Here is a 12990-nt window from a genome sequence, read left to right on the forward strand (position 1 = left end):
CACTAGTACGTGTAGGATTCATGTGATCTCTAAGTGTTCTTCGTCTATCATGATCATGTTGAGATTGAATTTCATCTTCATTTTCTTGGATGGGTTCTTCCGCCATGTTTTGTAAAAATAAATGGTTATTTCGAATGAGTCGACCACTAAGTGTACGTGACCAAATGCTCATGCAAATGCAAAAGAATAAAAACACACAAAAGCAATAAAAATTCAAATAAAGAAAAATAAACTATAAAAGAAATTAAATAGACTTGAAATTAAATTATACTTCCCCGGCAACGGCGTCAAAAACTTGTTGCTACTCTGATTGTTGCATTTCCAACTGCAGGTTGTCCACAAGTAGTATAATTCGGTGAGTCTGATATCGTATCCACAGGGAAGCTAAGTTAATTACAAGTCCACTACAATGTCTTTTTGTTTTGTTTTGTTTTTGTTTCTTTTTAATTTTAATTGTTTGAATCTTTAATAGGTAAATTTTAATTGTTCACATTTTAATTTAAGTAGTTGAGATTAAAGGATCCACTCTTTTTATTTTAATAAAGTTAATATTAACGAACAATATTGAAATCCACTTAATAAAATGGTTCCAATATATTAAATAATTATATTTATATTATATTATATATTATTATCTTATAAGTATATAATATATACCAAAACTTATAAATGTTGTCAAGTACTTATTGTGCTATAAATATATATATATATATATATATATATATATATATATATATATATATATATATTTGTAAACACTAAATCAAGGTTAAATGATTGGTAAAACCAAACTAACATTTAAATGGTACCAAGAAATTAATATTATGATATATTTATATATAGTAAATCAAGGTTCCCACTTTAAATGGTTGGTAAAACCAAACAAACATTTAAATGGTTCCAACAATTTAATATTATAATATATTTATATATAATAAATCAAGGCATCCACTTTAAATGGTTGGTAATACCAAACTAACATTTAAATGGTTCCAAGAATTTAGTGTAACATATAACAACAATAAATCAAAACACCCACTTATAAGTAGGGTATAAAAATGCTTAAAGAAATAAATATAACATAAACAATAAATAATGATTAAATAATATAAAACATAGATTCTTACCTTTTAATAACCTTATTATTATGCCAAGAGTTTCACCTTATCATCTCAACTTTAGGAAGTTAGCTATTCATTATTCAAAGTGTAAAACTTTGAATATGAAATTATCATGCTAATTATATTTAAATGAAGAAATAAAGAAAAATATAGAGAGAAATATTATGAACTCAAAGGTTTGTTCATAGAATGAGGGATATCTCAATACATTACAATGCACCCCTATTTATAGCCAAATTTGGGGAGACAACCACAAATAAAATATTATTTTTTTACACAAAAGTCTTCATTGGTGTTCCAAGATATTATATTATATTACACATCACTTTTGAAAATCTTCTTCTCCGAATTTGCTTCTTCACATAAAAAGAAACATGTGTATAATTGAGTTGTCTAGTTGTGGTATTTTTTTCAAACCATTTGACCAAGTAATTTGAGATATATGGTCAAAATACTAGAGCATGGTAAAACTGCCACTCATTTGGTAACTTTATTTGTTGCTTAATTTGATACCACTTGTGAGAAGATTTTTATCTCATGCTTGCCATCAATATTGTAGATATTAACATCAACTTTCTACAGGTCCAAGAATCATCTTAATCCCGTTTGAAACTCCAAGTTTATTCTTATTTTATCGAACCTGTAAAAAATAGTAAAAACTTGTAATTACACAACAACTTATATTTTATACAATTTATTATAAAACATTTAATATTTAAACATTTAATAAAACAAAAACTATATATTTATATTATAAAACATTTAATTAATGTACAATTTTTATGTTTATCACTCTGACATTACTCTTAAAGTTACACCTTGAGCATATGAAACCTTACGAGCCGATCGACAGCAAATATCTTTCACTTTCATCAACCATTTCATGATTATGTTCAATCTCAAAAATGGTGACTCTCCAATTTTCATTTTTTTTCCTCCGGATTCTAAGTCTCGCCTTACAATTAGTTCTTGTTTCTAAATTTTGATACACAGGTCTATTATTATTTTCACTCCTGCTTTTCATCCTTTATTCCTTGGGATGAGCATTCAAATTCTTTCATGTAAAGATCTTTAGAACCACTGAAATAATCTTCTTTTCCCCTCCGAACACTAAAACCTTTCGTGTGTGCATACTCACAATATAATAAATATGCATCGTCAATACTTTTAATAGTTTGACCAACATCTAACCTTTTCTCAAATTCTTCAATTGTAGAATCAAGTTTTTTCTCAACATTCAGTGTCTCAAATCTTTCAGGTTTGTCACCTCCATCAGTGCAATTAACATCATTTGACATCCAATCTATACAAATAATAGAGATAAAAAGTATCAATAGAAAACATCCACCTACACAATATAGTATCGAACCTGCACAAATAAAAATGCTAAAACTTAATGATGTTAAATATCATGCCTCCACAATATTAGATCCAAAAGAACCAAATCATTTAAAAAATTATTATTATTCAGATTTTATATATATATTTTTAGGAATATATAATGAGTTTTTTAAAAAATCAAAAGCCAAATCTTCCCTTTTGCATATTCCTAGATAAAAAAGCTAGATATTTCCAATATAATGCACGCAATCTTTTCATATTGTGTTATTTTGGAATCTCAGTTTTTTTTTTTCATTATGTTAATATTTCGTTCATATGCATGAATGGAGATAATAATATATTAAGGAAAGTAACGTCTGTGTTAGAAATAATGAAATAAATGACAGTTAATGCATTAAAAGAACACTACAAAAAGTATACCTTCCATTACAAAATTACAGATGAAGCTGCGGTCGAGAAGGCGGGAAGAGGATGCTCGGTGGAGAAGCGGGAGAAAATGCTCATTAATTAATATAATTTAGTGTTATGAAGAATCACACCTATTTTCTCTTGCCTTTACTTAATTATGGTTGGACATTGAAAACATAAAAAAAAACTGTGATTAAAGCAATAAAAAAAAAACAAGAGAAAGAGATTTTAAAAAATAATACAATGGGACACGTGTCAAACAAAGGAGATGGGGGTGTATAACTCCTGGAGGAGCATAGACTCACCCTTTTTTTTGTACACAATCGTCATGCAGAATATACCATAAACCGGTAAAATTATAATTTCATGTCCACTAAAACTAATGGAAAACGTCTTGTGGATCAATTATATGATAATACGAATCGAAAATTCGATTTATTCATGGAAAAAATATTAATTTTTATTATAAATATAAAATATATTTATTAATATTAAAGATATAGATATGTAAGACCGTTTGTCTTAACTAATTATTTTCCTATTTTTGTTTTTACATAATCGAAATTTTATCAATTTATTTTCGGAATTATTAATATCACATTATGGGTGAATGACTAAATTTTATAAAGCAAAAATTTGTGTGAGACGGTCTCACGAGTCATATTTATTTGGGTCATCCATGAAAAAATATAAATTTTTATGCTAAAAATATTACTTTTTATTGTGAATATCGGTAGAAACATCTCACAAATAAAGATTCGTGACACCGTCTCACAAGAAACTCACTCAAATTGTAAATGATAATAATAACAGGGCAAAAACTTGTGTGAGACGGTCTCACGAGTCATATTTATGAGACGGATCTCTTATTTGGATCATCCATGAAAAAGTATTAGTTGTTATGCTAAGAGTATTACTTTTTATTGTGAATATGGGTAGGGTTGACCCGTCTCACAGATTAAGATCCGTGAGACGGTCTCACATTAGACCCACTCTAATAACAGAGATGGTGAACTAATATTGAATTTGACAAAATAAATTATCAAAATCACGATAAAAAATTTACAATTTTCTTCACATTTGTTAATAATCTAAGAAAATAGTAATATTCATTAAATTGTAGGAGTAAATATTTGAAAATTATTATTAAATTATAGATTTTAATGTCGTATATAATTCATAGGATTCCTCTTAATTTCAAAATATACACTCCATATATAAGAGCACATGCATTGGTGTTAAAAGGGGTTTTATAACACCCCTTTAACACCCTCTCTCCAATGTGAGTGGCGTTATAACGCCCACTCACATGAGAGAGGGTGTGGGGCGTTCATATGTATGAACGCCCATGTGTCAGTTTATTTAAAAAAAATTCGAAACTTAGCGACGGTTTGGTAAAAACCGTTGCTATTTGCGACGGATTTTTAAAACCCGTCGCTAAACGCGGGCCCCACGCACGTGATGAATTTTCCTTATTTAATGTATTATTTTAAATTTCAAATTTGTATGTTTTAAAAAAAATCGGAAACTAAAATAAATTAAAAAATAATGTTAAATAAAGAACTAACGGTTGTTTTTGTTTTTAAAATTAAAAAATTATTTTAACGGCTAATTAACGGCTAGTTTATTAAAAAAATAATATATTCATCTATAAATATTCACACACTACACAAATTATTTCAAACATCAAAACCTATTATTCTTCACTCCAAAAATCTTCTCTCTTCTATTTTCATCATCTCAAAATCATTTTTTTCAAAAATTTCTTAAATCCTATTTTGTTCCGAAATGGATGAAAATTACCGAGGTTTTTTTAGAAATTTCGTGAGTTATCCAAAAAATACGGAAGAAAATACTTCTTCCCAAAATTCGAAAATTCCACCAAAATATCCATATTTTCAATTCCCACTAAATTATCCACATAATCCATATCCACCAAATTATCCTTACAATTCATATCCACCAAAGTATCCATATAATCCATATCCACCAAACTATCCATCTAATCCACATGCAATCAGTATGCCATTTATTTCTCCGACGGAAAATGAACCGGCCACTCCGACTCTCGTCCCAGAGACTCAATTGTCCGACCGTGAATCCCTAATTGAAGTCGTAAATTTGGAGAATGTGGATTCTGGCGTTGAGGGTAGAAAAAAACGGTCAACCTGGAGAAAGGTTAAAGACGAGGTCTTAGCGAGATCGTTTGTCACTATCAGCGATGACCCAATCATCGGCAATGATCAAAAGGCGGAAGCTTTCTGGGGACGTGTTGCAAGCTACTACAATGACAATCGTCCCGCAGGTACACCCAATAGAAGTGCAAGTGTCATACGATCGCACTGGCACAATACCATCCAAAAAAATGTATATCGCTTCAATGCAAATTACAATAGTATTTATAGTGCATATCGTAGCGGCCACAGTGATGAGGATATACTACGACTTGCGTATGAAAAATATCGTCCGGAAAATAACGGCATCGCATTTAATCTTGAGCATGTGTGGAGGATCGTAAAAGACCGTCCAATGTTTACTCCACAGTCCGTTGATCACCTTGTTAGCACGAAGAAGGCAAGGACCTCGGAGTCGGGAGCAAGCAACACCTCATCCAACCAAGATGCGAGTCTACATGTAGACCTAATTGTAGAAGAAAATCGTCCAATGGGTCAGAAGGCAGCAAAAAGAAAGAGAAAAGGTAAAACGAGATCGGGCATGGAGTGTATGACAACAAACTTGGACAATATGTTTGTAAAGTTTACTGAATATACAAACATGAAAAAAGTTGAAGTTGAAATGAAACAAAAACAACTCGAAGTAGAGGAGATGAAAGCAAAAGCTGCTATGGCCAAAGTTCAACTAAAGGAATATGCAATCCTTTCGAAGGATACTTCGCAAATGACATATGAGCATCTTATCATCCACGAACGTCTATGTCAAGAGATTAGGGGGAGATGGAATATTTAATTTGCAGTTATTGTAATTTTCGATTATTGTAATTTTCAGTTGTTATAATTTTCATTCATTGTAATTTTCATTTTCGTTAATGTAACTCTCCGATCAATTAGTATTTTACATTTTCTCTTAAGTTTAATTTATTTTCTAATATTTTTATGCAAGTGTTATTTATTATTATATGTTGTACCGTTTTATTTTAGGTTTATAATAAATTTTTAATTTTAAGTAAATGACACTCATAAAATTAAATTATTTTACGTATTGAATATATAAAAACAAATTATTATTAATATAAAATAATAAAAATTTAAATTTCTTAAAAAATTTGAAATTGAATTTATTTAATGTAAAATAAGAGTAAGATGAATGAATGGACAGCGGGACCCACAAATAATGAGTGTGAATGTTAAAATGAATGTGGGAGAATAGATGTGTTAATGTAATGTGTATGTGGCATGTGGACCCCACGATTTTTGATGAGGTGGTGGTTGTTATAACACCCACCAATGCGGATGCTCTAAGGCATGTGAGTGAATATTGTCAAAAGTAAGTTTTTAGATAAAATTTCATTTATCTACACGTGTATGATCTCAATTCTTATGCTCTCTGCCTTTTAGTTTCCTTTTCCAACTGTAACTTTTTAAATTACTGATAATATAAGGTTTTTTTCCCCAGTTTTAATTTGGATTTTTAAAATCAAATATTTTATATAAAATCTACATATATGAAAGCATGAATAAGTTGAAATGAGCCTGTTTTTGTACGGTTTTCAGTCATCTAAAATACACGTGGCCTACCATTCTTTCTCCAACACAGCAGAAGTCTGTGCTGCGAATAAACCACGCTTGTGCCACCTACAGCATTCGGTTTTCTCTTTTATCTTCTTTTATACATATAAAGAGGAGAGACGAGTAGCGCGTCTCCTGCTCGATATACTCAATAATCGGCTAATCTTCCATTTCGATCCCTACCGGCCATCTCAAGCTACGCAATGGCGTTTCCGGCCTTCGAGTGCGGCTCCGATCCTGATTACACGCGGACTGCTGCACCGTCCGCTAGGAAAATCAAGCCTCCGATGCTCCACGGCGTGATGTCGGTCTACGGACTTTCCTCGACGATTTAGAAATTCCCACCAAATTTCGTTAGGCAGCTGAGCAACAAGGCGCGACGGAACTGTAGCAACATTGGTGTGGTGCAGGTTGTGGCTGCTTCGTGGCCGAACGACCAGGGTGACTTGGATTTCAAGCCCGCAGCTAAGGCTGTCGTTGCTGCGGCTGTGGCCGCCTCCGCGCCGGTTGACGAGGTGATTGTGGCTAAAAATACTACTTTTGATCGGGAAAATGTACGGTTTGAGGTCGCCTCCTTTCAAATACGCTTCCTTTTTGAATTTGGATGGTAGCGTCCCGATTCATGCCGGTATGATTTTAATTAATTCAACATATTCTTTGATTTCGCTTTCTCTTTACTTGACTTCTCCGTTATGCAATCTCATTTGTGTGTTTCTTCTAGCATATTTTTATTTTTTTGATTATTGTGAAACATTTTTGGAAGAAAAACAGTTTTTCCAATGCCTGATAATTTATAATAAATTCTCGGTATATTGATTATTCAGGAAAAGTGTCTGTGGCATTGTAAGAACTCTCTTGCATTATTTGGTGAACGTCCAAATCCAAGATGGATTTCGTAGAATTGATTTTGTTGATCGCCGTGGATTGTACTTTCTTTTGATTTTTACATTAATGTGTCCAGGTGAAAGATTGGGTCGTGGTATTGTTACTGACACAATTACTACCCCAGCAGTTAATACACCTGCCTATTTCTTCAAGAAATTATGTTAGGACGTCGAGAGCCAGGTTTCATTGTGGTTTTTCACCTGAAAAGTTTGATCTCGAGAATTGTATTCTTATCCTGTGTGTTTCATTTTGTCGTAGGTACAAACCTGAAATTGTTGATATCATAGTCGGCCGTGTTGTTATTTTTTCCCTTTTGCGCGTCGTTTTGTTATTATTTTCCCTTTTGCGTCGTTCTTGATCGCCAGATTAGTTAAACACAATTTTAATGAGTATTGTTGATTTTTTATAAGACCTGGATAGACATTAACAGTGTATATTGTCTATCATATCTGGTTGCTTTACGATATGAATATGTTGTTTTATGTAAACTTTTAATGAGATCCATCAAGCGAAGCAGATTTTTTCCGTTAATATGCTTTTTTTAAGAGAACCCCAAGCGATGGGGAACTAAGGAGACTTGTCTATTAAAATGAAGCATAAGTACACCGTTTGGGATCAAGCCTAAGCGTGTGATCACCTCAACATGAATCTTGTTTAGCCAACTATATTCAGAAGTGGCTGACACCTAACAATGCAGCAAAAAGATGACACAGCAGCCAAAAAAAACAACCTCAACCATCAATTGATTCAATCGACACTAGCCCTGTCAATTTATCTCCACCATCTGGGTTTTCCATTTCTGGTAGTACAGGTGAAATGTATGAAAATGGTATGGTTTCTATATTTTGTACAATATTATGCCTACACGCTCCACTGGAGGGAGCTTGTGTCCCATGTGGGCACATGGCTGGGTGCATGTCTTGTTTGAATGGAATTAAGGCCAAGAAATGGGGCTGCCCTGTATCTCGTTCCAAGATCGATCAGGTTATACATATATATGCTGTTTAGATGGCATATGGATAAGATGTTACTGGTGAGTTTCATTGCTCTTGTTTGGAAGGATATTCTATATTGAACTCGGATCAACTGAATTAGTCATTTTCCATCCCACACCGTCGCATCCTTCATATTCCATAAAAGAAAAAATATACAACGGAATGATCCAACGGTGTCAGGTGGACCATGAAACTTCGGTCTTTCATGATTTGGCTTCCTGCAAACTTTCAAAACCTTTTATTTTCCCTGCAGATTAAATGACCTTAGCTTTAAGAGACGGATGATCAACTGTTACATGTTGTTTCTCTTTTGCAGCCAAAGATGCATGACAGCTCGGCTCTGGCAGCGTAACTTGCAAGATTGAATTCATGTTTACATAATCTGTTAGTCATTTATGGTGAACAATGCAAGCTTTTATGAGTTATCTATGCCTCACTATTGTGATTATGCCATAAGAACTTGAAATTCAGTGCATGTATGGTAACTATGATGAAGTTTTTTTTATGGTTGTGTGCTGTATAACTGTTTGTTTGTAAATTTTAATGTAACTCTGCTCCTTTTGCTTCTCATTCAGCAGATGTGAGTGTATGTTTCCATGTATAATTTTTCTTAGATGGAAGGTACTGTGCTATTGATGAAGTATGAAAGTTCTGTTTCCATAGTGTGAGTGTGATGAGGGTGATTGTTGTGTGTATCAGAAAGTAGGTGTTGTGAGTAGGTGTTGTAACACCTACGACAACATGCAGCGGAAATTATAGTTTAAGATACTAACACACAACTTTGGATGATAACAACACGAGACGCAAGATATAAATCATGCACAAGTATGAAATACTTGTGCGGTGCCTCAGGGCAAAATAATTCACTAGAAAAACTTGTAAGTTTACAAAACCAATACTAGTGAAATAGTCAAACAACTCCCTTGTGAAGGTGAGTAACAAATTACATCCTAAACCTCTAACAAACCGTATAACAAAACTATATAGGATGTATCAACTGAGAAGTGACAAATCTTCAACACTCAACACACTAATCAAAACAGTGATTAGGTGTCGTCTACGGATATGGTCAGCACTTCGCAGCAACACTCTTATTGATGACCCGAGATTGCTTTACTCAGAAAACGTCTCTTCGTATAAATTCTCTTCTCACGCGATCAACACGCCGCTCTGTATCTCCTTCACCTTCTTTTTTACCAACTTGTCTTCATAGACCTATATAATATGAAAAACCAATTTTACTAGAAAAAAACTCTTTTTAATTAAAGATAGCATATCTTAAAGATTATGTCGGTCATATATATTATGGTCTCATATCAAATATGAAATCTATACGAGATCATATACTAAATGTCTAGAAAGGCAAAACAAAAAGATATTTAAAAAAGGAAAATTAGTAAAAAGGAAAGATGACAAGGAATACGATTCCTTTCAATCTCCCCTTTTTTGCCTTTCTGGACAAAACAACCACAAATGGTATTTGACTGAACTCCCCCTGAGTTATTGGCTTGTTGACTCCCCCAGAATCAGTAAACACAGTAGGTGTTGTATGTTAGATGTGACAACATCCAGAGCACAACATTGAAGTAGTTCATACCATACCATTAATCAAACTACGATTAGATGAATAGCATACAGTACTACAAACCATGGCAGTAAGAAAAACCACTAGTAGTAAGAAAAACCACTAGAGTGAAAACTTCAGCATAGTCAACCAGACTCTTAGTCAATTTCATCCTCCTTCATTGTTGTCCGTGTCATCTCTATCATCCATTTGTATTCCACTGGTTCCAGCTTCATCTACTCCCCTTTTTTGTCCAGAATGGATACTAGCAGCCAATAGAAGTTCATAGTCTGCCACTTGATGTTCATAATGGTCAATGGTCTGTTTAGCATTAGCAATCTGTTGTCGACCATAGGCAATCTGCGCTTGAATGTAGGAAAGAGATAATGTAACATAACCAGGAGGAGGTGTAGGGGGCAGGCTAGTCAAGTCAGGCAGAGACTCCGATGTTGCATCAGCGGTGTTGCCAACATCCGGAGCAACACTGGAAGTCACCCAAGGCATATCAATCTGTCTGTTGCCTTTAAAATACACATGAGAAATCTTCAGGGATTCCCTAACAAGGCAGAGATCTTCATCAATGTCCCTAATGAACCCTTGAGACTCCAAGACTCCATAGATCAGTGAGGGATGTGGTAGCTTAGTCTTCTTGAAGTCCCCTTCAGCATATTGTAATGTTGTCCTGAACACCAACCTCCCAAAATTAAAGGCCCTTCCAGTGCCAATATTAAACAATATCATGGCTTGAGATCTGGTCACAGTGGTGGAATTTGTTGACGGGGTCCAATTCCAAATTGAGGTCTTATGTAGGAAAGAGTAAAAGGACGTGAGATTAGCAGCGCTCAGCTTCTTGGGATAGTCGGGGAATACTTTGATCACACCTCTAGTCAGCACGGAGGTTACAACATGGATGTCCGGGACTTCTTCATCTTCCTCAATATCTGGGGTGTTGTAGACTTCGTTGATCAGTGACGGTGTGAATTTGTAAATACGCTCACGAACAAACACCCTGCCATATTTCACTGAGTCCTCATCTCCCACACTCCTCAAAAGATTGCAATAAAATTCCAGCACTACATGGCGGCAGTATGGCATAGTAGTGGTGACAGTGGACAATAGCCGTCGGATCTTCAGAAATTCAATCAAGTTCTACCGCCCATAGGCATTAACATCAATATTTTTCTCCTCGATCAGTTCTATTTCAATGAACAAGGGCCATAACGCCAAGGCCTCTTCAGAATAGAACTTCGGGGAGAAGGATTGACTGAGATCATAATCAGCAGAGTCAGTGTTGTAGTTGGTGTTGTCAACATCCTCTTCAACACCGGTTGCAGCAGCAGCGGTACTATCAGAAGACTCGCTAGCTTCAGAGTCAATGTCCTCAGATGCATCATCACCTTGTTCCTCAGATTCAAAGTCAAATACAGACGATGAGGAGGAGTCATCAGAGGCACCATGCCGGTTTTGCTCGAATTCCTTCATCATTTTTGAGTCAGGTTCATCCTGCTTAGCCATTTGTTTTCGAGCGGCCTTATCTTCTTTGAGCTGAGCAAGAAACTCTGCCAAAGATTGTTCATCATCTTCAGGTTCACCAGGAGATTGTTCTTCTGCAGCTTCATGAGAATCCATGATTGAGTTATGTTTTTGACTGCCCGAAGTAGAAACAGATTCCTTTGCGGCAACTGTTGGTTTGGGGCGAGCAACCAACTCAAAGTCTTCATCATTGGAGTCATCTCCAGACGAGAAGTCAGGGTCTAACAGATTTGAAGAAGTAGATACCCGTGGTTTCTTGGTTGGAACAAAGTCAGGGTCGAACCCTGCTTGTCTTTTGGACCTTCGGCGCATGGGAGCAGGGGGAAAAGCTTTATTCAGGGTTTCAAAATCCGGTGGATTCTCAACATTTATCTCATTCCCAGGTTCGCCAGGGGCAATTACTTCCAGCGGAGTTGGTTCTTCTGACAGACCTACAATTGCCATGCCCAAAACATCGGTTGCAGCTGTGGGTGTTGTGTCAGGTGATTTGTCGCCCATGCTCGCAGCCATTTCACTCCTAATGTCTTGATGATCAAAGCCAGCCATCTGTGAAATCAAGAATCACAAAGTAGGGAAGTTCGAAGAAGACATAAATTTACGAAGAACACAGATACTATTGCGCGAAAAAGAAAACAAATAGTTAGGGTAGGAGAGATTTTAGAATATGAGGGAAAATAGTAAGCCGTAAAGTTGTTCCTTATTTATCCCTAATTATTTAAGCACACCCCTCCAACGGTAACATTCTGATGAGCCGCAACTCCGACATCTTTCCAAATCAGTTTTTACTCCAACGGTAACTTTCTGAAACAGTGTAATCATTATTTCAAGAAGATCAGGCAGGATGAAACGCCACATCGAATTAACCCCACTAACCGTTAGATATCAAGGTATTTCAAAATTAAGTTGGTTAGGTTATTTTTCGAATTTCATGAATTAAAAGCTGGTAGCCCACTGGACATGATGAATTCACAAAGCATTAGTATGAATGACTTAAATTTATGCCTAAAATATGATCAAAAATGAAATACTCACGCATGTTGTAAGGCTTGAGAATTATCGATATTATTGATATTGGAATTGTAGAGATAAGAATGCATGAATTATGAGATTTTGAGTAGCATGGCCGAAGCCACACCGCCCCCGCAGTGCTAGGACTACCGCCCCCGCGGTGTAGGTGATAGAAAATTGAGGGAAATGTGCGAACAGACACCGCACCCGCGGTGCTAGCACGACCGCACCCGCGGTGTGAGACCGCACCCGCGGTCATGTAAGGACCGCACCCGCGGTCATGTAAGGACCGCACCCGCGGTCTAAGAATTCCAGAAAATAATATTGCTGCCGAGAGCACAGCGCACCCGCGCCCTTATGCTACCGCACCCGCGGTAGTGCGTGTCATT

At 35.3% G+C, this 12990-nt stretch overlaps 1 protein-coding gene and 1 long non-coding RNA gene across 3 annotated transcripts; both read left to right on the forward strand.

The window, feature by feature from the left end:
- Positions 1-4892: 4892 nt before the first annotated feature.
- On the forward strand, positions 4893-5837 carry LOC140820823 (glutathione S-transferase T3-like). Its single transcript, XM_073181185.1, has one exon. It carries the CDS (start codon positions 4893-4895, stop codon positions 5835-5837), a length of 945 nt encoding a protein of 314 aa, XP_073037286.1.
- Positions 5838-6546: 709 nt separating this feature from the next.
- On the forward strand, positions 6547-9118 carry LOC140820832 (uncharacterized). 2 transcript variants are annotated; one of them, XR_012115594.1, is made up of 4 exons: positions 6547-7244; positions 7578-7681; positions 8050-8676; positions 8813-9118. It is a non-coding gene; the product is annotated as an uncharacterized lncRNA (long non-coding RNA). The 2 variants fall into 2 exon arrangements; XR_012115593.1 differs by having other exon boundaries at positions 6552-7244; positions 8050-9118.
- The last annotated feature ends 3872 nt before the right edge of the window (positions 9119-12990 follow it).

This window comes from Primulina eburnea, unplaced genomic scaffold (assembly GCF_022965805.1).
Source record: "Primulina eburnea isolate SZY01 unplaced genomic scaffold, ASM2296580v1 ctg186, whole genome shotgun sequence".
NCBI classification, from domain to species: domain Eukaryota; kingdom Viridiplantae; phylum Streptophyta; class Magnoliopsida; order Lamiales; family Gesneriaceae; genus Primulina; species Primulina eburnea.

What these genes read in the sequence shown, in the direction of transcription:
- LOC140820823 (XM_073181185.1), top strand. Translation starts at nt 4,893, where the DNA reads ATGCCATTTATTTCTCCGACGGAAAATGAACCGGCCACTCCGACTCTC.